This window comes from Hemicordylus capensis, chromosome 1 (genome assembly GCF_027244095.1).
Source record: "Hemicordylus capensis ecotype Gifberg chromosome 1, rHemCap1.1.pri, whole genome shotgun sequence".
Classification (NCBI taxonomy): domain Eukaryota; kingdom Metazoa; phylum Chordata; class Lepidosauria; order Squamata; family Cordylidae; genus Hemicordylus; species Hemicordylus capensis.
Genome location: NC_069657.1, coordinates 146,504,246 through 146,528,531, shown reverse-complemented (window position 1 = coordinate 146,528,531; position 24,286 = coordinate 146,504,246). Strand labels below are relative to the sequence as shown.

Sequence of the window (24,286 nt, the reverse complement as noted above, 5' to 3'; positions counted from 1 at the left end):
AAACTCAGAAAACAAAGTAGAGGAAAGAGAAAAGCAACCCCACATTTAATATATTAGGATGAGCGTGGGGCATCTATTTAATATAAGGCTTACCATCATTTTATTTACTTCTGCTCTGTTTTACAAAAGACCCATGAGACCACACACACACACACACACACACACACACACACACACACACAGGCTTTGAAGGGAGAGCGGTCATAATTCTCTGTTCCTGTATCCCTTGGTACAACCTATTTTGCCATCCAACATGTTCAGACCAATTGAGCCTGAATAGCACCTCCTCCACTCTCCATCTTGAGATTATTACAAACTCCCTGCAGACTGGGGTTGTTGTTGTTGTTTTGCCTAATACCTGCTAAATGAGAAAAGAGGCAACTTTTAAAGTGGTGAGTCTCCTCTTCAGCAAGGAAAGAGCAACTGTAACTATCCAGCCCAGCACAATATCTCCCCAATAAGGATATGCACGAACCGAGGTTCATGCCCTGGTTCGGCGCTACGGGGATGGGAGGGGCGAGCAGGAACTTTTAAAAAGATGAAGAGAGCAGGTCCTCTCTCTTTGCCTGCTCTCTGCTGCCCCATGCAGCTTCCTGCTTGTCCCAAGCGGCACTTGTCCCAAGAACCCATGTGTGGCACCAGCACACACATGGTATCTGTGCATGACACGTTTTGGGACAGGGAACCAGTTTATTTCTTTCCCTATATATACTGCTTTGAGAACGTTTTTGTTGAAAAGCAATATATAAATACTGTATTTTTCCTCCCATCTATTCCCCCCCTTGCCTAATGAAGTGTTCTGATGAATCAAAAGCTTCCTCACTTCAAGACTTTTTAGTTGGTTTGATCTTAATTCGTACAATGCTATTGTTCTTTTTGGCTTTTCCCACTGAAGTTAGTTCTCAAAGCAATTTATAATATAAAAAGTTAAAAATCCTAAAATTTTATGTCCTTAAAGGCCATAAAATAGGCACTTTTAATCCCTTATGTGTGCCTATTTCTGGTAATACACCAATGACACAATGCCAGCAAAAAGCATATCCACCCTCCATCAATGATTTCAGTTTTCTGCCAATTAAGGCTACAATCCCATGCACTTGTACACTGGGCCTAACTTCCAAATAAATACATACAGGATTGCACTGTACAAGCTGCAAACATACCCACACTGCATTCTTCTCTTGCCCTTCTAATTGCAGCATAAAAAGATGGATTCTCAGTTAGGGTGTTAACATTACTGTTGCATGCAAGAGAGCTAAAAAAACCAACCCAACCACACAGAGTCTTTTGTGCTGGGCAGTGTAGAAACAGTGACAGTCCTGCTCCAAAAGGCTTACACTTGAACTCCTTTGAAAAACCAGCATCCCTTTGGTACCACAATGAATCAGATTAGCACAACCAAGAAGGGATTAGCTGTCTCACAGCAGTAGAGTAAGTGTGTGGAACTTGCTTGCACATGCTCAAGAATCAACAGACACAATCACAACTTCAGATAAATTCTAGCATACACGCTCATGTTATAGGACAACTTTGACTGGCACAATGGTCGGTTCAGCAAGAGTTATAATATTACAGAAGCAACAGCAGATTAAATCTGCTTTCCTTTTTCCACGCCACACTTGAAGGAATAGTCACTGAACACTGCATCAAAACCTTCCAGTGGAGGTTGGGAAAATCATAAATAGAGCTTTTGACAGTGATGAGAGACTGCTGTTTTTATCAAAAGCAGAGAGAAAAATTCATGGCTTGGAAGCTCAAGAGCATTTATTTTTTCTCTTTCTCCTTCACCACCCCCCTCAGCCCCACAATAGACTTCCTCATCCCTCGGCAGCAAAACCAGTTTACTCTCTACTGTTTTCTTTTTTCTTTTTCTTTAAATGACACAAAAAGCAGATGAGATCTAATACGTACATTCAGGTGGAACCAACCCAAACCACACACAATGAAAAGTCTAGCTTCACTAGCAAATGAAATACAACAGCAACTTGCTTTGGTTTAGGAAGAATTAGTTCTTAGCAGATTATGAGCAGGAATATTGATCTGAAAATGCCATGTGCCAGATTTGTCAGGTATTATCTATCTATCTATCTTTATTTATAGATTTAATAAATCACCCAATCCAAAGACTCAGGGCGTGTACAAAACAAGAATAGCATATATATATAATATAAAATATATAAATAAATCAGGGCAAACACCTGGCAGAAGAAATGCCTTCAGTAAGGTTTTAAAGGCTAAAAAAGAGAAAGCAGACCAACTCCGGGGGGTGGGGGAGAAAGTTCCAGAGTAAAGGGGCAGCAACAGAAAAAGCCCTTCCATGGGCCCTAGTACGATGGACCTCTCTAAGACCAGGGACTGAAAGAAGGGCAACCTGAGAAGATCTCACAGGATGGAACAGGACTGGCCGGGAGAGGTGGTCCTGAAGGTAAACAGGTGCTAAGCCCCAAAGGGCTTTAAAGGTAAGAACCAGCACTTTGAATTGGACCCAGAAGCAAATAGGTAACCAGTGCAGCAACTGCAGGAGAAGTGTAACTATATTTTTATTTTTTTATTTATTTATTTGATTTCTATACCGCCCGTCCAAATATGGCTCAGGGCAGTTTACACAGAGAAATAATACATAAATAAGATGGATCCCTGTCCCCAAAGGGATCACAATCTAAAAAGAAACATAAGATAGACACCAGCAACAGTCACTGGAGGTACTGTGCTGGGGGTGGATAGGGCCAGTTACTCTCCCCCTGCTAAATAAAGAGAATCACCACATTAAAATGTGCCTCTTTGCCAAGTTAGCAGGGATTCATATCTTCTAGCATCCACAAGCAGGCAGGCCACCACATTCTGAACTAACTGAAGTTTCCGGGTAGTCTTCAAAGCCTAACCTTCTTCACAGGGTTGTTGTGAGGAGGAAGTTAAGTATGTAGTACAACACTCTGGGCTCCTTGGAGGAAGAGAGGGATATAAATGAAAAAAATGAAATGAAATGAATGAATGAATGAATGAAGGCGACCCCAGGTAGTGCGTATCACAATGATCTAAGCAACAGATTACGAGGGCATGAGTTATCGTTGCCAGGGCCTGCCAGTTGAGATAGGAATGCAACTGGTGGACCAGCCAAATCTGGGCAAAGGCACCTCTGGCCACTACTCCCACCTGCTGCTTGAGCAGGAGCCCAGAGTCCAAGAGGACCCACAAATCGTGAGCCACCTGATAAAGGGGCAGTGCAACCCCATCCAGAGAGAGACTCAGATTCAGCAATTGGCCAGGTCAAGAAGTAAGCAAAAGCAACTCAGTCTTGGTGGGATTAAGTCTGAGCTTGTTTTGGCCCATCCAGACCCTGACAGCCTCCAGGCACTGGGCAAGCACAGAAACAGCATCTCTGGAGTGGCCTGGGGTGGCAATATACAACTGAGTATCATCGGCATATTGATGGAATCTCACCCCAAACTGATGGATGTCCTGCCCCAGCAGTTTCATGTAGATGTTAAAAAGAATGGGTGCGAGAACCGAGCCTTGAGGGACCCCAGAAAGGAGTGGTCACAGGGCAGAGCACTCACCACCAATGCACACCAACTGAAAGCACCCACTAAGGAAAGACAGAACCACTGCAAAACAGTGCCCCCAATACCAAACCCATGCAGGAGCTCCAGAAGGATACCATGGTTGATGGTATCGAAAGCCGCTGAGAGATCTAAAAGGACCAAGAGAAGGGTGCAACCCTCATCAAGGTCGTGATACAAGTCTTGCCTTTGCATGGCTTCAGCTAGTGCACCAGCTGCATTCCTTTCTTGAGAAGGCAGATCTGGCCACGGTTACCCATGCCTTAGTCACGTCACGGCTCGATTACTGTAACACGCTCTACGTGGGGCTGCCCTTGAAGAATATCCAGAAACTACAGCTAGTGCAAAATGCGGCACCTAGGGTTTTATCTGGAGCTGCCTGGTGGGAGCACATCACATCCATTCTGAAAGAGCTGCATTGGCTGCCAGTTCGTTTCCGGGTCCAATTCAAGGTGCTGGTTTTGACCTTTAAAGCCCTTAATGGTTTGGGCCTGGGATACTTGAGGGACTGCCTGCTCCCAAGGGTTGCTGCCCGCTTGATGAGGTCATCTGAGAGGGCTCTGCTCCGGGTGCTGACAATGAGGGAGGTTAGGTTGTTGTGCACTCAGGACAGGGCCTTCTCCGTTGCTGCCCCCAGACTCTGAAATCCTCTCCCGGTGGGTATCTGCTCCTCAGTCTCCATCACAGTTTTCAGAAAGCATGTCAAATCGTGCCTTTTTACCCAGGCTTTTATATGATTTTCTATGCTGCTGCTTCTTGTATTTTGTACTGTTTTTATGCTTGTATTTTATTTTTTAAATCAGATTTGTTTTTATATTTTTTAGCTCAATGTTTTAATGTGCCTTTTTTATAATCTTGTTTTTAAATTTTATTATGAGCCGCCTTGGGAGTTTCTTAATGAAAGGAGGGGTATACATTTAACAATAAATAAAATAAAATAAATCAACCAGAGCGACCAATGCCATTTCTGTGCTAAGTCATGGCCTGAAACCCGACTGACAAGGATCTAAAAAAGCAACTTCATCCAGAACTTTCTCAAGCAGAACTTTCTCAATACCATCTACTCCAAAACCTTCACAAGAAAAGGGAGGTTGGAGATTGGTCTATAGTTATCAAGGACCTCGGGGTCAAGAGAAGTCTTCTTCAAAAGAGGGAATACCACTGCCTCTTTTAAGATTGCTGGCACAGACCCCTCATGAAGAGAAGAATTCACCAACTCCCAAAGCCAGGATCTTACATTCCTGCTGGCTACTCTAGTAAGCCCGGAGGGGGCTACAGGTCGCAGCACCCATACCAGAGAGAATCCTGTCCATGTCCTCAGCCTCAACAGGCTCAAAAGTATCACAAAACAAACTCTCCATCACCTCATCGTATCCTGTGCAATTGGAGTCCATCTCTCACAGAAGATGAGCGACTTTATCAGTGAAGAATCTAGCAAACACGTCACAGCAGCCAGATGGAACCTCCACTGGATCTGCATCCCCAAGCAGGGAACGGATAATCCGGAATTAGGCCACAGGACGGGAGTCAGCTGATGCAACGAGAGCAGAGAAGTGAGCAGCCTTCGCTGCCCGTATCGCCACAGAATCCTCCCGGATTCCTTCTGGAGATGAGAAAGTAATGCTGAAGCCAACTGAGCACAGTTACCCTTATATAGTTATTTATTTAATCATATGTATATACTGCCTGATATAGGTGCATCTGAAGGGTCTTTTAAAATGCAGTCAGAGAAAGAGAAGTTCTTATTTTGACAGGGAATGAATTCCAAAGTCCTGGGCAGCCACAGAGAAGGCCCAGTCCCAAGTTGCTACCTGACGAGCTGGCAGCAACCGTTACCGGACCTCTCCAGAGCTTAATAGGCAGCAGGGTTCATGACAAAGAAGGGGCTCTCTCTTAACTACCCTGGACCAAAGCCATTAAGGACTTTATAGGTAATAACCAGCACTTTGAATTTCGCTCAGAAATACAGCAGCAGCCATTACAATTCTTTTAAAATTGGTGTTATGTGGTCCCTTTTGTTACTGCCAGCTTCTTCTTCTTTTAAATGGAGATCAGGCCCACAACTCACCTGGAAGCGCAGGATGATTGTCCAGATGAGGCCCAGCACCAGACGATGGTTGCCATCAACAATGTCATGAGACCCCATGTTCTCCAGATGTACACGCTGCTCTTTGAGGAACTGCAGAGCCTTGTCCACATTTTCCAGGCAATGGATACGCATGCGCCCCTTGGTGGGCTTGGGCTGTGAAGTAAGTGCAAAGTGCGTGATATATAACAGTGTTCAACCATCCTCAGTTTCCTGAACTGAGAGAGGTCAAACTGAATTCACCCTCTTCTGGGAAACAAGTTCCAGTTCTTTCAGTAGTCACAGGGCTCCTGTGCTCCTCCATGGTGCAGATTCTAAATCCCTCTGAGTACAGGAAAATGCAAGATTTCCAACTGCTCAGAAATTCAGTTACACTCAGCAAGAAGATAAATAGCTATAAACAATAAATGTTGTCTACTAGTTGCGTAGTTACTTCAGACAGGTAATGGGCAGCCTACTCAAAATGCTTTACATGCTTTTGATATCATATAGCTATCAAGGATTAGAGATGTGAAGGTCTGTGGGGGAACTTGAAAAAATGGGGAACACACAATTTTTATGGGGGTGGGGAACCAAGGACACTTCTTTCCCATTCTCCCCCCACCCACCCCCCTCTGCCCCCACCACCCTCAGGCCTAGCCAGAATGAACCTTAGTTTCATGAAACCCAATCCCCAGCACCAAAGCTCAGTCATCCATACATCATGCTCCCCAAGAGTCACTTCACCTCAGCTACTGTATATACTATGGTATGCCACATGCTGAGAGGAGGAAAGATCAAGGTACTGCAGGCAAGGGATAGATATTGAAAGACAGCCTGTATTAGAATGACTTTACAATTTGTATTCCTTCATACATGGAAGGTACTTAGCTATGGCTTTCCAGTGCCTGTATATGCAGTGAAAAATCCCTACATCCAATTATTAACATCTGGTCATCGACAACCAGGCTGCATATTATAATCTATATAGAAGCAGGGATTTTAGTTTATGTGAAGGACTCTTGGGCAGAAAGAAGATTCCTGGATGCTGAACGTGTTTTATATCCCCCTTCATTTTAAGGCAACAGTACATTGCCCTTATACATCCTTAGTTTTACAGAAGACAGAACATAAGAGGGAATTGTACCAGTTGCTCTCCTGAAAGCACCTCCAGCAGTTTTATAAGCATACGTCCATCTCTGAGGTCCATGTACAGGTCAGAAATGCGACAGGTTACACGTGCCAGGTGAGAATTCACCCATTTGGTGAACGTTTTCTTCTGCACGGCTTCCCGCTCATCTGGAAATAGACAAAAGGCTATCTTAATCCCTAAGCTCAAACATCCACTTATAGTTAAACTGCAGGATCATAGGAGTTCTGCACATTTCTGAAAGTCTTAATGATGTGTTTTTCAGCATTTGTTTTTTTAAACTTGTCAGTTTCTAGACCTTATAGCTTCAGATAAAAGCTTAAAATGTCTGGCCAATGCAATGTAAAATCTCAACAGCCAGACAGAAGTGTTATATGCATCAATATTTAGCAATCTGCACAGCTCTTCATTCTTCCCCTAGGATTATTATTCTCCAACACTCAACCGCCACAACCTGTCTACCACACAGAGAACCGCACAGGTGCAGTGGCTAGTGTTCATTTTGATGGTGGGAAACCCACATTCAAATCCTCAACTCCAGTCCTTATGATCACTGAATGGACTTGAGCAAGTTGCTATCATTCAGTCTCATCTACTTCACAAGCTGTGACATTGCTAAAAAAATAAAACCCAACTCATCTGCTCGCAGGAAGTGGGCACCATGTAACAAATAAATGCCTTTCTCTCTTTCTGTTCCCTAAGTCCTTGCCAACATATCCCATCTTTTTAAAAAACTTTGAATCAAGGAGGCAGAGTACATTACTCGAAACAAAACAAAACACCAGCACTGTAAAAAGGGAAAGCATCTACCACCAATTCAACTGTCTTGTGTTGCATCAGACATTCTGAGATTTCAGATGGGAACTTCAATGTCTGAGGCTGGGATGCAGGCTAATGAAATGTGCAGGACACAAGCCTCAGCCTTCTTCAGGCACAAAAGGGAACAGACATATATCAGCCCCCATGATTGGTGGGTAATATTCAGCCTCTGGAATGGTCACACTCAACAGAAATACAAGAAACTTGACCTTCTTCTACCTTTCCCTGGTCAACAGAATGGTGCCTCTGTCCTTTACAATTAAGTTTAAGTTTAATTTTTAAACTTAAAATTACTTTGCAGTATGATCAAGAACTGCTTAGTTATATTCTTGAATACAGTTTCTTCACCATTGCACCTTTGTGAACTACAGATTTTGTTTTGTGACTTTGATCAGAAGCAGTGTGTTCACAATGCCAGTCACTCAAGTGCTAATTCCATTTTCCTGTAGCAGACACTATCAGTTCAGTTCAGTTTATAACAGTCATAGACGAGCAAAAAAAGAAAACACAGTACAATTGTTAATACATACAATAATAGCCTAAATTTTAGAAACAAATTCAAAAGATCTATTAACATCACCCCAAAAACTAATTAGGTAATTTAATCAATAATCTTGTAGTGGTACAAGGAACAAAACAAACTTTTGCAACCTTAGTAGTAAGATCATTATCATAATCTGATAGGAGGAGAGAAACATAATAATTATCTGACCTTCCTGGCAATTCCATTAAAACTGAAGCAATTAGAGAAGAGCAGATATCCTATTAAATGGGCAATAGATAAGCACATGCCCTTCTGTCTCTACCATTCCCATTTGACATGGATCACTGCATTTAGAATAGGGAATGTTCAAACATGTCCCCTCAAGTAAGGCTGACAGCAATACATTAAAACACACCCAAGTATATGCTCTTCACTGCTTTGCAACAATAAGATTAAACAGGTAATTCACTGGTATAAAGCTTTTCTTCATGTCTACTGTCTCAGGATAGCAAGGAGCCCAACTCCTATCCTTTTGCAGATCAGTATCTCAAATTTGTTGTCTGCAGACTCTGTCAAATCAAGATGCAATACCTCTAACTGCATCACTATAATTTAAATACTACTAGTATTTTCTTCCCCACTTCCTCAGGAAACAGACATGTGAGCAAGAGAGGGGAGATAAAGTGATCCATTACTTCTCCATTTTAAAATATAGTAGCTCCAGAATGGAGTAAACTCAGCTTCTGGGAAGAGGCTTGTGATGTGTCAATCTGTGTATCAAGCCTTCAAGATCAGAATTTCCGGAATGTAATTCTCAAGTCATATGTCAGAGTGATAAAAATAGCAAAAGCAGTTACCAGAACCATAGATATTGCAAGATACTATCTGAAGTGACGAACAATGTCTGTGCCAAAGTAAAACTTGGGCATCCTTTTGCTTGCAAGCATTCTGCTACATACAAGACATACCTACACATCCACAATTACTCGCTGTACTACTCAGAGAAGAATCTACCCTTTAGCACTCTTTAACCACCATGACTGCTAGGACAAAAAGGTGGCTAAAGCAGGCTCAGGGATATTCATCTGAGCTGAGTGATCTTGAATATGGGGCTACACCAAACACACATACCCTTGTGAAAACATGATACTTGGAGTCATTTTACTGGATTGCACCACCATTTACTGTCAACTGAAAACCACAACCACTTCCAATTCCCTCACTATAGCGTACCTGCCAACATGTCCCTATTTTCCAATTCAAGTGAATACGAAAATAGGGACATGTTGGCAGGTATGTTATAATTGTATGCCTGTTATATGTTTGTAAAGATGAAGGCTTTTTTAAATTCACTACTTTATGTTTTTAAGCACTCAATTAAAAACTCTCATCTAAAAACCACATGAAGTGGTCTATCATATGCTAACTTGGAGGCGCTCTTACCCCTGGACTTCTGGGCCGAAGTCCAGGGCCTCCACACGCCCTGGGCCCCCCCAAATCTTTTATATTCTCTCCCGGGTGGTGTGGTCACATTTAAAACATGTTAAATATACTGTGGGTGGAGCCTCCAAAGGCCTTTAGGTCCAGGCTCCAAAATTACCTAGGTGCATTTCTGCGTTAACTAAATAACTACCAATACTTTATCTCATTTTTCATGGGTTTTATAAAAACTAGAATCTGTCAATATCCCTTGCTCCTAAACTCCCTTCCATTTCCCCCAAAATGCATCTCAGGAGTCATGCTAGAAGAAGATTACTACCTGCTTGCTGCACATTTTCCCTGCAGGAAGAAAGTGCATTTGGCTAGTTGCAGTAGGGTTCTTCCCTCCACCCATCCCCGTTTGATAGGCTCCAAGTTCCTCAAGGCTTAAAGATCTATTTAATCAAACTGATGGGTTCTAATTCAAAGGGGAACTGGGGGAGTAAGTGATATTTACACAATATAACCTCAGCTTGTTGTTCAGCTATTATTTCAGATTTTCTTAGGAGTCCTGACTTGAGGCATATGTCAGAATTAAGCTTTCATCAGAGGGCTGAGACAGCTCATAAAGCATTAAGAGGTGCACCAGTTACTTTCAGGTCAATCCATCAACATGGCTTCTGTCTTCCTTAGTGAGAGAATGCTGCTTACGGGAGGATTTCCCTTATCACAAGGAACCTACGGCAACAAAGCCCAGCAATTAACCGAATGATTCACTTGATGACATAATGGCTTATCCATCCTATGGAATCTTTGAGCTGTGCTTTTACACTACAAATTTAAACTGGCTTGAGTGTCATGGCTTCCCTAAAAATATCATGGGCATCCTAATTTGACAAACCTGCTAAGGGTCATTTGTGAAAGCTTCTCATTCCTTCACAAGACTACAGTCCCTAAAGTTCCTAGACCGGAAGCTATGGCAGTTAAACATTTGCAACCTTGTTTAAAAATTGTAGTGGTTTAAAATTACTGTCTCATATTAAGACTTCAAAGGATTTTTTGTTTTTTTGCTAAAAGTTATAGGTTAACAGGCCAAAAGCAGAAATTACATGAAGAGATATTCTCTGGCTTTTGTCCAAGAGGCCGGTGCTTTCTTCCTTTGAAGTCTAGACTATCACATATGGCAATGTCCTTTTCAAGGAGTCCATGTGGACTCATAAGCAGAGTGCTCCCAAAGCTACTTCTGTCTCCAGCATCTGTCTAGATGAGCTCCTGTTTCAGTTCCTTTGGCTGGTCTAAGAATTCCTGCCCTCTGCATCTGCCCATGTTCAGTTCTCCATTGATCCCATATGACTTTATGGTGCCAAAACTTGTGTGGTTCAGCAGGTAAGGCATAAGTCAGTTCTCTTTCTTCTAAGTGCATGCAAACCTGTCAAAAGATTCAGCTACCTTGTTCTCCAAGTGCTGGCCTTCTCTCTCAGATATCATCATGTTATCATGTTAAAATAACAAGAATAATAATTAATGTTGCAAGTCAAAGCTTTTGTTCTTTCCAAAAATTTCATCTTACTCCTAACATATTCAGATGTATCAGTTTGTCACTCACTTAGGGTGTGCAGCAATTGCTCCAGGCAAGTAGAAAATCTGATAAATGTCCCTGGCTGTTCACTCTTCCCATTATCACCCACATGATCACCTTCTACAAGTCTAGGACTAGCAGCAGAGAAAACAGTATGGTATTATGGCTGTGGCACAGATAATAATAATATTTTTTTTAAAAAGTATCTGATCCAAAAATACCACCTAGATTCAAGGAAAATTAGAGAAGTCCTGGAAATAATAAAGCAGCAAATAACAGCAGTGTCAAAGAAGATTAGCAGATATGAAGCCAGAACTACACAACACAGGCAGAATCTCCAATTCCAGTCGAATCAGAGACGTTTCTACCAAAGCATAGAAGGAGAAACTGCAAGAAACGTAGAAACACCAAATAAAGAAGAAACAGTTCAGTTCTGGGGAAAATTATGGGACAATCCAATAAATTATAATAAAAAAGCAGGCTGGGTGAAAGAGGTCAAAAAATGTAACCAACAAATGCAAGATCTAATAACAACACCAGAATTAATAAGTGAAAGAGCAAAGAAAATTAAAAATTGGACTGCGCCAGGTGACAATGAACTGCATGGCTTTTGGCTTAAACACCTAACAAGCCTTCATAAATAACTATCAAAACAGTTCAATCACATTTTGCAAGGAAGTGATATTGAACAATGGCTAACAACTGGGAAAACTCATCTCATCATGAAATACCCAGCAAAAGGTGCAGTTCCAAGTAATTATAGACTGATAACCTGTCTGCCAACCATGTTCAAATTATTAACTGGAATAATAGCAGATTAAGTCATGCAACACTTATTAACTAACAAACAGCTTCCAGTTGAACAGAAAGCAAATTGCCCGAACACCAGAGGCACAAAAGACCAGCTGCTGATTGACAAAATGATTTTAGAAAATTGCAAGAGAAGAAAAACCAATCTAAGTGTTGCATGGATTGACTACAAGAAAGCCTTCGATATATTGCCTCACACATGGATACTAAAATGTTTAGAAACAACTAGTGTCAGCAAAAACATTCAGATATTTATCAAAAAAGCAATGAGCATGTGGAGTACACAGTTAACAATCAATGGCGAGACACTTGGACACGTTAGCATTAGAAGAGGCATTTTCCAAGGGGGCTCACTATCCCCTCTGTTGTTTGTAATCGCCATGACCCCACTTTCACAAATACTAAACAAAACAGGCCTCGGATACCAAACATCTAAAACATCAAGTCAAATCAACCATCTGCTGTACATGGACAATCTGAAGTTGTATGGAAAGTCCCAGTCAGAAATCGAATCACTGCTAAACACTGTCCGTATATTCAGTAGCGATATAGCAATGGAGTTTGGACTAGACAAGTGTGCTGCATTAATAATGAACAGAGGGAAAATAACAAAAACAGAAGGAATAGAACTGCCCAATGGAAGCAACATCAAGAACCTGGAAGAGAAAAAACATTACAAATACTTGGGCATTCTCCAGGCTGATAACATTGCACACACTGAAGTTAAAAGAAAAATTGGAAGTGAATACATCAGGAGAGTTAGAAAAATCCTCAAGTCCAAACTCAATGGTGGGAACACCATATAAGCCATAAACACCTGGGCTATACCTATTTTCAGATACACTGCAGGAATAATAGACTGGACCCAGGCAGAGCTAGAGACGCTAGATCTAAGACCAGGAAAATAATAACCATCAATCATGCTCTGCACCCCTGCAGTGACATAGATAGGCTATACCTCCCTCGCAGCTCCAGTGGAAGAGGAATGCTGCAAGTCCATCAAACAGCAGAGGAGGAGAAAAGAGGCCTTGAAGAATATATCAAGGACAGTGAAGAAGATGCACTTCAAATGGTCAATAATGAGAAACTATTCAACACCAATGAAACAAAGCAGGCCTACAAGAAAGAACAAGTCAAGAACCGAGCAGAAAAATGGAAAAATAAGCCACTGCATGGTCAATATTTGCACAATATAAGTGGAAAATCAGACATCACCAAGACCTGGCAATGGCTTAAGAATGGCAACTTGAAGAAAGAAACAGAGGGTTTAATACTGGCTGCACAAGAACAGGCACTAAGAACAAATGCAATATGTGCAAAAGTCGAAAAATCAACCACAAACAGCAAGTGCCGCCTTTGTAAAGAAGCAGATGAAACCGTGGACCACCTAATCAGCTGTTGTAGAAAGATCGCACAGACTGACTACAAACAAAGGCATGACAAAGTAGCAGGGATGATACACTGGAACATCTGCAAAAAATACAAGCTACCTGTAGCCAAAAATTGGTGGGACCATAAAATTGAAAAAGTTGAAGAAAATGAAGATGTAAAAATATTATGGGACTTCTGACTACAAACAGACAAACATCTGCCACACAATACACCAGATATAACTGTAGTCGAGAAGAAAGAAAAACAAGTTAAAATAATCGACATAGCAATACCATGGGATAGCAGAATAGAAGAAAAAGAAATAGAAAAAAATCACCAAATACAAAGATCTACACACTGAAATTGAAAGGCTGTGGCAGAAAAAGACCCAAATAATCCCAGTGGTAATTGGCGCCCTGGGTGCAGTTCCAAAAGACCTTGAAGAGCACCTCAACACCATAGGGGCCACAAAAATCACCATCAGCCAGTTACAAAAAGAAGCTTTATTGGGAACAGCCTATATTCTGCGACGATATCTATAACAACAGCAACAACATTGACAATAAAATTCTGACGTCCCAGGTCCTTGGGAAGGACTCGATGTCTGGATAAAACAAACCAGTCAATAACACCTGTCTGACTGTGTAAACAAGAAATAATAAATAAATAATAAATAATTCAATTTCTATACCGCCCTTCCAATGGCTCAGGGTGGTTTACACAGAGAAATAACAAACACATAAGATGGAACCCTGTCCCCAAAGGGCTCACATTCTAAAAAGAAACATAAGATAGACACCAGCAACAGTCACTGGAAGTACTGTGCTGGGGTTGGATAGGGCCAGTTGCTCTCCTCCTGCTAAATAAAGAGAATCACCACAGTAAAAGGTGCCTCTTGCTTTCTTCTTCAGAGACACATATTACAATGCTCTGCTATGTCTGCCCAGTGATAGGTGTGGGGACAGGGCTGCTGTACTATGGTTGCTACTCATGAAGACATATGTATACACACACTCTTTCATTAGAAAAGCACTCCCCTGCACACAGTGGCAGCAACAGGCAGAGGAGGGTGGATGAAGGGGAAGAGGGACAAATGACTACAGCAGGGGATGTGTGTCCTCAGTAGTTCATAAGTCCATATTAAAGCATGGGATGCTTAGTTACTAGTCAGAGCACCACCACTTGAAACAACATACGTTGAAGCTCTAAAGCAGGCATATACACAGCAGGCCTTCAGGACCTTGAAGAACTCCTGCTTTGAGTGTCTGTCTGGGACTACACGAACAAGGAGGTTGTCAACTGCCAGTGAAGCCACAATACATGGATGGTGGAGTGGGTTTAATCACAAGTTATGTTGGCCTGCTCCAAGACAAAGGGTCTCTTAGACAACTCTTAGAAAAACAAATAAATAGCAGGAAAGAAAGGCTCCCACCAGATTGTGGTGCTGACCCATAAGAAGAGAAAGTTAGAGATGAGTACATTTCTTTATATCTCCGAGAGTGAATGAGAGGTGTACCTGCCAGAGCTTTGATCCGGGATCTCTCAAAGAGCCTAGCAGAACTGTTGTCATTGTCCAGCTCATCATCAGAGGCTTCCCAACGAGCATTGATCCGGCTGTACTGCTGCTGAATCTCCAAGTGATCAAAATCAGTGGCTGATGTCATGTTCTGGACGTTTTGCAGTGGTTCTTCTTTTAGTTAGCATGAAAAGGCCCCTGAAGGGATGAAAAGCAAAATATTAACCTTCCTGTATAACACACACTCTTGATCTCCCACAGCACCAAAACAATCCTCCCTCAAAACTCCCACCCCAATATAATTCAAAGAAGCACCAAGCCATAACTGCCGCCTATGTATTTTTCCAACTCCTGCTCTTTCATGTTATGAAATATTGCAGCAGCTGCTGCTGCTGCTGCCGCCACCAGAATATTTGAATGCATCAGAGTTAAAATGGTGGCCAGTAGGTGGGGATATAATTTATAAGAATACTGTATTTCCCAAAACATAGCCTTGTCTTTGTGTAGAGCTTTCCGGAGGCTGAGAAACAGTGGAATGCTGATCTCAGAGGTAAGAAGATGTGTCAAAAGTGCTAGCCAGAAACAAAATAAATCTCACTAGTAAGAGCAGGCTGAAGAGCAGCATGATGCTCTGCTTTTTCCAGCATGCTACCAAAGCAAGAATTTTGCTTTGAAGAAGTAATTCAAGATACTTAAGAAATCAAGATACAAGTTTCATCTTTTTAATTTATTTTGCTCCAGATTGATTTATGTCCTCCCTTTTCAATCTCAAGAAAGCCCAAAGCAGCTTGAAAGCAATATTAAAACCACAACAAACATACCAAATAACAAACATTGAAACAAATAATAAAATTAATTCACAGCACAAAATCCAAATACAAGTAGGAGAGCCACAAAATAAAACACGCAAAAGAACTAACTGAAAGTCTGATGGAAAAGTCTGGCCTTCAATATCTGATTATCTTGCCCCATTCCAAACTGGCCTTCGGGCTGGCTATGGGGTGGAGACTGCCTTGGTCAGCCTGATGGATGATCTCCAATTGGGAATGGACAGAGGAAGTGTGACTCTGTTGGTCCTCTTGGATCTCTCGGTGGCTTTCGATACTATCGACCATAGCATGCTTCTGGAGCGTCTGAGGGGATTGGGAGTAGGAGGCACTGCTTTGCAGTGGTTCCGCTCCTACCTCTTGGGCAGTTTCCAGATGGTGTCCCTTGAAGACTGCTGTTCTTCAAAAAATGGAATTTTGTATGGTGTCCCTCAGGGCTCCATATTGTCTCCAGTGTTGTTTAATATCTACATGAAACCGCTGGGAGAGATCATCAGGAGATTTGGTGCAGGGTGCTATCAGTATGCTGATGACACCCAAATCTATTTCTCCATGTCAGCATCATCGGGAGAGGGCATAACCTCCCTAAATGCCTGCCTGGAGGCAGTAATGAGGGATAACAAACTGAGACTGAATCCAGATAAGATGGAAATACCCGTTGTGTGGAGTCTCGGGAGACGATTTTGATCTGCCTGTTCTGGATGGGGTCACACTTCCCCAGAAGGAACAGGTACGCAGTCTAAGGGTGCTTCTGGATCCGAGCCTCTCCCTGGTCTCCCAGGCTGAGGCAGTGGCCAGATATGCCTTCTATCAGCTTCAGCTGATACGCCAGCTGCGTCTGTTTCTTGAGGTGAACGACCTTACATCTGCTAGTCACCTCCAGACTGGATTACTCCAATGCGCTCTTTGTGGGGCTGCCCTTGTATGTAGCCCGGAAACTACAGTTGGTCCAGAATGCGGCAGCCAGGGTGGTCTCTGGATCATCTCGGAGAGACCATATAACTCCTGTATTGAAGGAGCTACATTGGCTGCTGATATGTTTCAGGGCAAAATACAAGCTGTTGGTTATAACCTATAAAGCCCTAATGGCTTGGGCCCTGGGTATTTAAGAGAACATCTTCTTCATCATGAACCCCACCACCCACTGAGATCAGCTGGAGAGGTTCATCTGCATTTGCCACTGGCTCGTCTGGTGGCCACTCAGGGACGGGCCTTCTCCGCTACTGCCCCGAGGCTTTGGAATGCGCTCCCTAGTGAAATAAGAGCCTCCCCATCTCTGACAGCTTTAAAAAAATCTTTAAAGACACATCTGTTCGCCCAGGCTTTTAGTTAATATTGTTTTAATGGTTTTAATGCTGTTTTAAAATATTATTTTAACATTTTTAAATTGTTGCAATGTTTTAAATTTTTCATTTTTGATTTAACTAATGTTTTACTTTCTGTTTTTGTTTTGTTGTAAACCGCCCAGAGACGTAAGTTTTGGGTGGTATAAAAATATGTTAATAAATAAATATTTAAAAAATAATAATTTAGTGCAGGTTTGTTTGTTTTAAGTGTAAGGCACACATAGCACTAGCTAAAACCTTTAAGCTGCAACAAAGATGAGGAAACAACATAAGCAGAGTGGTTGGGTGGTCACTGCCTTCTTTAGGTTATTGACATTTTTCTAACACTTGCCACTTAGGAAAACTGAAGCCCAGGGTTCTGTGATAAACACTGTAGGCACATGGTTAAGAATTTCACAGAAGAGACCATAGAATCACACAATCCTTCCTCCACAGGCCCTCCCCTCATTTCTCCAGTTGGCCTTAATCACACTGGCACCAGTGTTAACCATGGTTAATGATAACTCTAGTTAAGAACAGGGCTGGTTAATACTGGTGCTGATGTAATGGTTAAACATGGTTAAGGCCAGTGGGAGGAAAAGGCAGTGAACAATTTGCAAGAAAAGGGGCTGGAGCTAGGTAACGGGCAACACTGTGGCTGGAACTGCATATATTTTCAACTTTTCATTTTCATTTTTGGCAAGCAGTAGCATGAATCCTGTCTGCCTTCTTCAGCCTTCCAAGGGAGTGGAAGGATAAGAGTCAAATAATGCATTTAGCCAGTCAAAATTGGCTCAAGCTATTTTTCCACCCTAAGCAAAATTTAACAAAAGGAGTAAAAGGAGAAGGGTCAGTCTACTATGACCTCAAACCACACGATATCTACTGCAGTAAGGGATGCAATTCCACTTGGAATTCAAAGCAGAAAAACACCACATCTGAAAGTGCCCCTAGTTGCTTACAAACAAACATCTAAACATACTTTCCCTCCAAACCTTCTAGCACTTTTTTTATTGCTTAAGAACAATATCTTAAAAGTTTCTGATTGATTATTGCCAATGAAACTGAACATATAGGTTTGGAGAAAGGGGATTCAATTTTCTGCCATCTAAATGCTCTATTTGTGGATGCTGACACTACAGAGAGAGAGAGCACAAGGTAACAAGTGGGGCAGCTCTAAGGATTCTTACATCCCCACAGCCTACAGAGTTGTGGTAGTCAAGCTGACCTCACTATACTGCAATTCATACGTCTTCTACATGCATAATGTGCATAGTTATGCATGCAGTTATGGAAGGCCTTGTATAATGGGTGCACTCAAGACTTACCCCTTTACCTTCTGTGCAGTCCCATTCACCAAGAACAAGAGTTTGGACTCCAGTCCTATGCCAAATTTATAGTAGGAAGGGTGGGGTTTTTTTTTTATGACAATGCCAAAAGAGCACAGCTAATTGCTAATGAAGGAGGTTTGTTTCTCTTTCTCTTGGTACTATTATTTCTTCAGTGGTAATTACACCTGCAGTGTACTGAGGGATATAATACATAATTCACTCTACGCGGGGCTGCCTTTGTACATAGTCCGGAAACTACAATTGGTACAGAATGCAGCAGCCAGACTGGTCTCTGGAATAACTTGAAGGGATCATATAATACCAATTCTGAAAGAAGTGCACTGTCTGCCGATATGTTTCTGAGCGAAATACAAGTGCTGGTTATTTACCTATAAAGCCCCTAATGGCTTGGGTCCAGGGTACTTAAGAGAGCATCTTCTTTGTCTTAAAACCAGACACCTATTACGATCATCTGGGGAGGTCCAGTTAAAATTACCACCAGCTCATTTGGTGGTGCGTCTCTGTGGCTGCCCCGGGGCTTTGGAATACGCTCCCTGTCAAAATAAGAGCATCTCTCACTTTGACTGTTTTTAGAATGACCCTAGAGACACGCCTGTTTTCCCAGGCTTTTAACTATGTTTGTTTTTATCTTATGAAATTGTTTTAACTTTTTATTCTGTGCAATTTGTATTTATTTAACATATTTTTATATGTTAAATTTACTTACGTCTCTGGGTGGTTTACAACAAAAAATGACAACAGAAAAGTTAAAACATTACAACAATTTAAAATTTTAAAACAATATTTTAAAACAATGTTAAAACTATTAAAATAGTATTTAATGAAAAGCCTGGGTGAACAGATGTGTCTTTAAAGATTTTTTTAAAATTGTCAGAGATGGGGAGGCTCTTATTTCAGCAGGGAGCAAGTTCCAAAGCTTTGGAGCAGCAGTGGAGAAGGCCCATTCCCAAGTAGCCAGCAAACGAGCAACTTGTTTTGTTTTTACTTTGTTTTATATTTGTTTTAAATTGTATACACCACCTAAGTAGTACATAAATATGATAAATAAATAAAATATAGAACATAAATTGTTTCATCTGGCTGATTTCTAAAAACCACTGGCACAATCCAATTAAAGGATTTATGTCTACTGAAATCGGCATGGCCTATCCTAGTTAAAGGATAATATCTTTTGATTTCAAAGTGTGCTTTACTCTCTCTTTTTCTTCATAGCTTTTCCAGTCATGGCCTCACAGAAGATAGTGACACACATTTAATTGGCCAGATCTTCTTAATCGGAGAAATTGGCCCAGCAGAGCTAAATCTGGAATTACGGTTAAGAGTCTATGTTTAAGCTGCTAATAAGGATTTAATATCTCACACAATCTGTTAAGTGCTCATCTGATCATGATTGCTGAGAGCATGGCCAAGATCTGGAAGTCTTTCTGGAATGACTGGAGTTTTCTCTAACATTTTTAAGAATTCTAATTTGATCAAAAAGTTCCCTTTCAACTACCCCATGAAATTAAGCTTTCCCCATTTTGTCTGTAGCAAATCTAGCAAATTATGGAAAGGTTATGGAATTATGGACTAAGGATAGGCAACTCTTTGCATAATAATTAAGTTGTCTTAATTTTCATCCCTATCTGCTATTCTTGGACAACATTGTTCATGATGGCATCTTGCTCCCCATTCTAGCCCCACTGCACATAGACATCCTGCTCCCCCAAACCCATTGCCCTCCTCCCCTACACCAGTTTATTATTTATTATTATTATTTGTTATTTATTTAATTTGTATACTGCCTGACTCCAAGGCTCTAGAGGGACAAGTTTCAGTGTCCCCCTGTCATTTGCTTTATCTGACCCACAGATACATTCAACCATACAGACTATAAACACTTAGGCTGAAATCAGATAAGCATTAAAGATCATTTGGGAATGTTCCCCTACTTCAATTAATGCACATTGCCACTGTTCACAAGTTATGTTTCTCCTACTTTAAGTATCATACAGCTAGGACAGGAGAAGATACTAACCCCACTTGTCTACTCCAGTTGCTGGCCATAATTCTGCTCCATGACTTGACTCAGATACAGTTCTATCATGTTGTGATTAATGACATTCTAACAACATGTTAAACCCCTCCCCCCAACCCGCTCTCCTCTTCTGTATTACCTGCACCACTACCATTTCCTTCACTGCCTCCCTTTGATCTCAGATTAAACTGACAAGGTCAATTAAGGCCTTATCTATTTAATCAAGGCAGATTCTTGGGTGGGGGGAGGGGTGTGTGTGTGTGTAATTAAAAGTATTGTCTGTCTCACTCATGTGGATTTCCTTTAGCATTCCACTTCAGAAGACCAGGTGAAAGCCTTGTTTATTTCACCAATGCTTCTCAGCATTGTTGTTGTTGTTTTTAAAGACTATGTGCATAATAAATAAATGGGAGGGGGGGGGAGAGAAAAAAGATATGCCAGTGAAGTTGACAAGCTTACACTCACAACCTTACGAGTGTCACTGGAGACCGGGGATGCAGAAGGACGAAGGACATAGTGTGCAGCAGATGCCCACAATAAAGGAATAGAAAAAAAGACTGAATAAGGGTATTTAACATCTGTTAATAGTGATTAAAGAGGGAGAATAGGGAGGAGAGGTTTAAAATGTGAAAAAAGCTCTATGGAAAAAATGGTGGGTGGAAGGCTAAAAATATATTTCAGATCAATTGCATCTGTTCTCAGGTGACACAATGAAATGATTATAAATCCACCTTTTTGCATGGCCATGGCCATCCATTTAAGTTTAATACAAGTCTATTTAGAATGGCATTTCTTTAGAATGGTGGGAAAGAGGCTCAAAAGCACTTTAAGCGGCAGATGTGTGATTTGTCTTACTGTCACTCTCACCCCCAAGTGTTTCCTACTGCGGAAGTAATATAATAAATGTAAGTTGACCTAAGCGTATAGGTTGGTGTTCACATTGTAATAAATGTATTTAATTCATTCTGTCCTATCCACTTATGATCATTCTCAGCGGGAAAGGGGTCAGGGAAATGGGCCTGCAAATTTAGACAGAGGCTGGCCTTACTGTTGTTGTCATTGCCACTTCAGGCTTGTTATACTTTGGAGAGGTCCTGGTAAAAAGACAAAACAAAGTCTGAGGTGAGGACCACTTGGTTGCTAGACAATGAGCCGGGTCTCACGATCCGTGAGACCCGGTTTTGTCCGGTGAGCGGGAAGGGAGCCCTGGGTGGCCGGATCGGCCGCCCACACGATGGCTGGCTCCGAGACGGAGCCAGCGGGGGGTGGGGGGAGTGGGGGCCACACGGCCCCCGCAAGCTCCAATATGCCCTGCGCGAGCACACAGGGCATACTGGAGAGACCCCCAAGCCAGGAGGCTGCATTTAAGCCTCCCGGCTGCGGGTCTACTCACGAGCAGTTAGCCCGGGTTTGCGGAGCGCTTGCTCCGCAAACCTGGGCTAAGAGGTGGGCTACACGAGTGGGTTAGCCTCTCTGGAACCACCAGGCTCGGCTGCGAGCCCGGTGGTTCTAATGATCACAAAAATCGGGCTAGGGTTTTCCTAGCCCGATTTTTGTGATCGTAAGAATAGCCCCAACAACTTGAAATGGCTCTGCAGCTGCATGTCAGTTGGTGGGAAGGGGGAGTTGTAAATATGTGACTAGGTGTGCAAGCCCAGACACACAGTATTGTCTTAAGCGATACATCTTTGCTATGGATTCCCCACCGTAGCTGCAAAGGATGTTTGGGTGGGGGAGGGGACTCATATAATGTTAAACATTGCCAATTAAACACAAGTTTTTACGATCTCCATCCCTCCTATGCCAAACATGGACCAGGAGTAGAAGACTAACACTGACAGATGTTCAAGCATGCCATATTGTGTAAACACTAGACAGGCAAGATATTTTTTCCACATATCTGTTTGGTCAGCAGTTATATGTGGAGAGTTGGTCCCTCATTAGGGACCCTGCCTTCTTATGTAGAAAAAAACCACTTTTGTAGGCCACTTCCCCTAGGGTTGCCATGCTTCCCTGAATTCCAGGGATCACCCAGATTTTAAACATCTCACCCAGATTGCTTAGTTCACCTGGATTCGCCTGAATTTCAGCTTTCTTTTCTTTCTTTCTTTTTTTAAAAGTTAAGCTCTAGCCCTTGTAGAAGCAGAGTTATGAAGCAAAACGTGCAGTCACTATTCTGCTCAACCACTGGACTTGGATTAAGAGAGGAAGAGCACAGGTGGATAGCTGGGAGGGTTTCACTTTTACAAGTACACTAATCCCCTGAGGAATATTTCCTTATTTGTTATTTGCAGGGGATCTCTATCGGGCAGCTGAGAGGATAACTTGCTTTTGCTGTGAATCACTACCTGCCTACCAGGCTGTGTATTGTAATGTTTAAGGACTTTCTTGGCTTTATATTCAATATATGCCTACTTAGAAGTAAACACTGCTGGTTTCAATCAGATCTTCTCTCAAACAAGTGTGTACAAAATTGTAGCCTTAATTTAAAAGTATTGCCTCTGCGAGTTCACGTCCGGCAGAGTTGTTCAGGGTTGTGAGGAGACTAGTATCTGCCCCCGCTCCCTTGAATCAGAATTTGGAATCATCAGTTACCCACTGCGATGTGCTTAAAGAATTTTTCGCAGATAAAATCTCTCGGATTCGGGCTGACTTAGACAATTAATTTGCTGTCTGAACTGGAGGTGTCCACCTATTCCTCTTATGTGATTTGACTGGATCAGTTTCAGTTTGTGACTCCTGAGGATGTGGACAAGCTGCTTGGAGCAGTGAGGCCTATCACTTTTTCTCTTGACCCTTGTCCAACATGGCTTGTTCAATCTAGCAGGGAGGCTGTTGTAGGCGGCCTGGTGGAAATCATAAATGCTTCTCTGAGGGAGGGCAGGATGCCTCCTTGTCTTAAGGAGACAATCTTTAGACCTCTTCTAAAGAAGCCTGCATTAGATCCCTCAGAGTTGAGCAATTATAGGCCTGTTTCCAATCTCCCATAGTTGGGCAATGTAATTGAGAGGGTGGTGGCCTCTCAGCTCCAGGTGGTCTTGGAGGAAACTGATTATCTAGACCCATTTCAAACTGGTTTTCGGGCTGGTTATGCGGTGAAGACTGCCTTGGTTGGCCTGATGGATGATCTCCAATTGGCAATTGACAGAAGAAGTGTGACCCTGTTGGTCCTTTTGGATCTCTCGGCAGCTTTCGATACTATCGACCATAGTATCCTTCTGGAATGTCTGAGAGTGTTGGGGGTGGGAGGCACTGTTTTACAGTGGTTCCGCTCCTACCTCTCGGACAGATTTCAGATGGTGTCGATTGGAGACTGTTGCTCTTTGAAATCTGACCTTAAGTATGGTGTCCCTCAAGGCTCCGTACTTTCTCCAATGCTTTTTAACATCTATATGAAACCGCTGGGAGAGATCATCAGGGGATTTGGAGCTGGGTGTTACCAGTACGCTGATGACACCCAGATCTACTTCTCCATGTCAACCTCTTCAGGAGTTGGCATATCCTCCCTAATGCCTGCCTGGAAGCAGTAATGGGCTGGATGAGGGAGAATAAACTGAAGCTGAATCCAGATAAGACGGAAGTACTTATTGTGCGGATTCAGAACTCTAGAGACAATTTTGATCTACCTGTTCTAGATGGGGACACACTTCCTCAAAAGGAACAGGTTCGCAGTCTGGGAGTACTTCTGGATCAATGTCTCTCCCTGGTTTCTCAGGTTGAGGCGGTGGCCAGCGGTGCTTTCTGTCAGCTCCGGCTAATACGCCAGCTGCGCTGTTTCTTGAGATTAATGACCTCAAAACAGTGGTACATTTGTTGGTAACCTCCAGACTTGACTTCTGTAATGCACTCTACATGGGGCTGCCTTTGTATGTAGTCCGGAAACTTCAGTTGGTTCAGAATGCGGCAGCCAGGTTGGTCTCTGGGTCATCTAGGAGAGACCACATTTCCCCTCTGTTGATGAAGCTACACTGGCTGCCAATAGGTTTCCGGGC

At 42.3% G+C, this 24,286-nt stretch overlaps 1 protein-coding gene across 7 annotated transcripts in view; it reads right to left on the bottom strand.

Annotated features, from left to right (window-relative positions):
• The window catches only part of SPTB (spectrin beta, erythrocytic), a 181,879-nt gene that overhangs the window by 110,450 nt on the left and 47,143 nt on the right, over positions 1–24,286 (bottom strand). For 6 of the 7 annotated variants that reach the window (XM_053254828.1, XM_053254819.1, XM_053254861.1 and 3 more), the window contains exons 2-4: positions 14,774–14,971; positions 6,773–6,924; positions 5,629–5,802 (exon numbers count right to left, since the gene is read on the bottom strand). In XM_053254828.1, coding sequence (XP_053110803.1) covers positions 5,629–5,802; positions 6,773–6,924; positions 14,774–14,921 — 474 coding nt within the window. In that variant the 5' untranslated portion in view covers positions 14,922–14,971. Of the gene's footprint in view, positions 1–5,628; positions 5,803–6,772; positions 6,925–14,773; positions 14,972–15,088; positions 15,111–24,286 lie in introns of those variants that run through there. The other variant, XM_053254846.1, reaches the window with a different exon arrangement.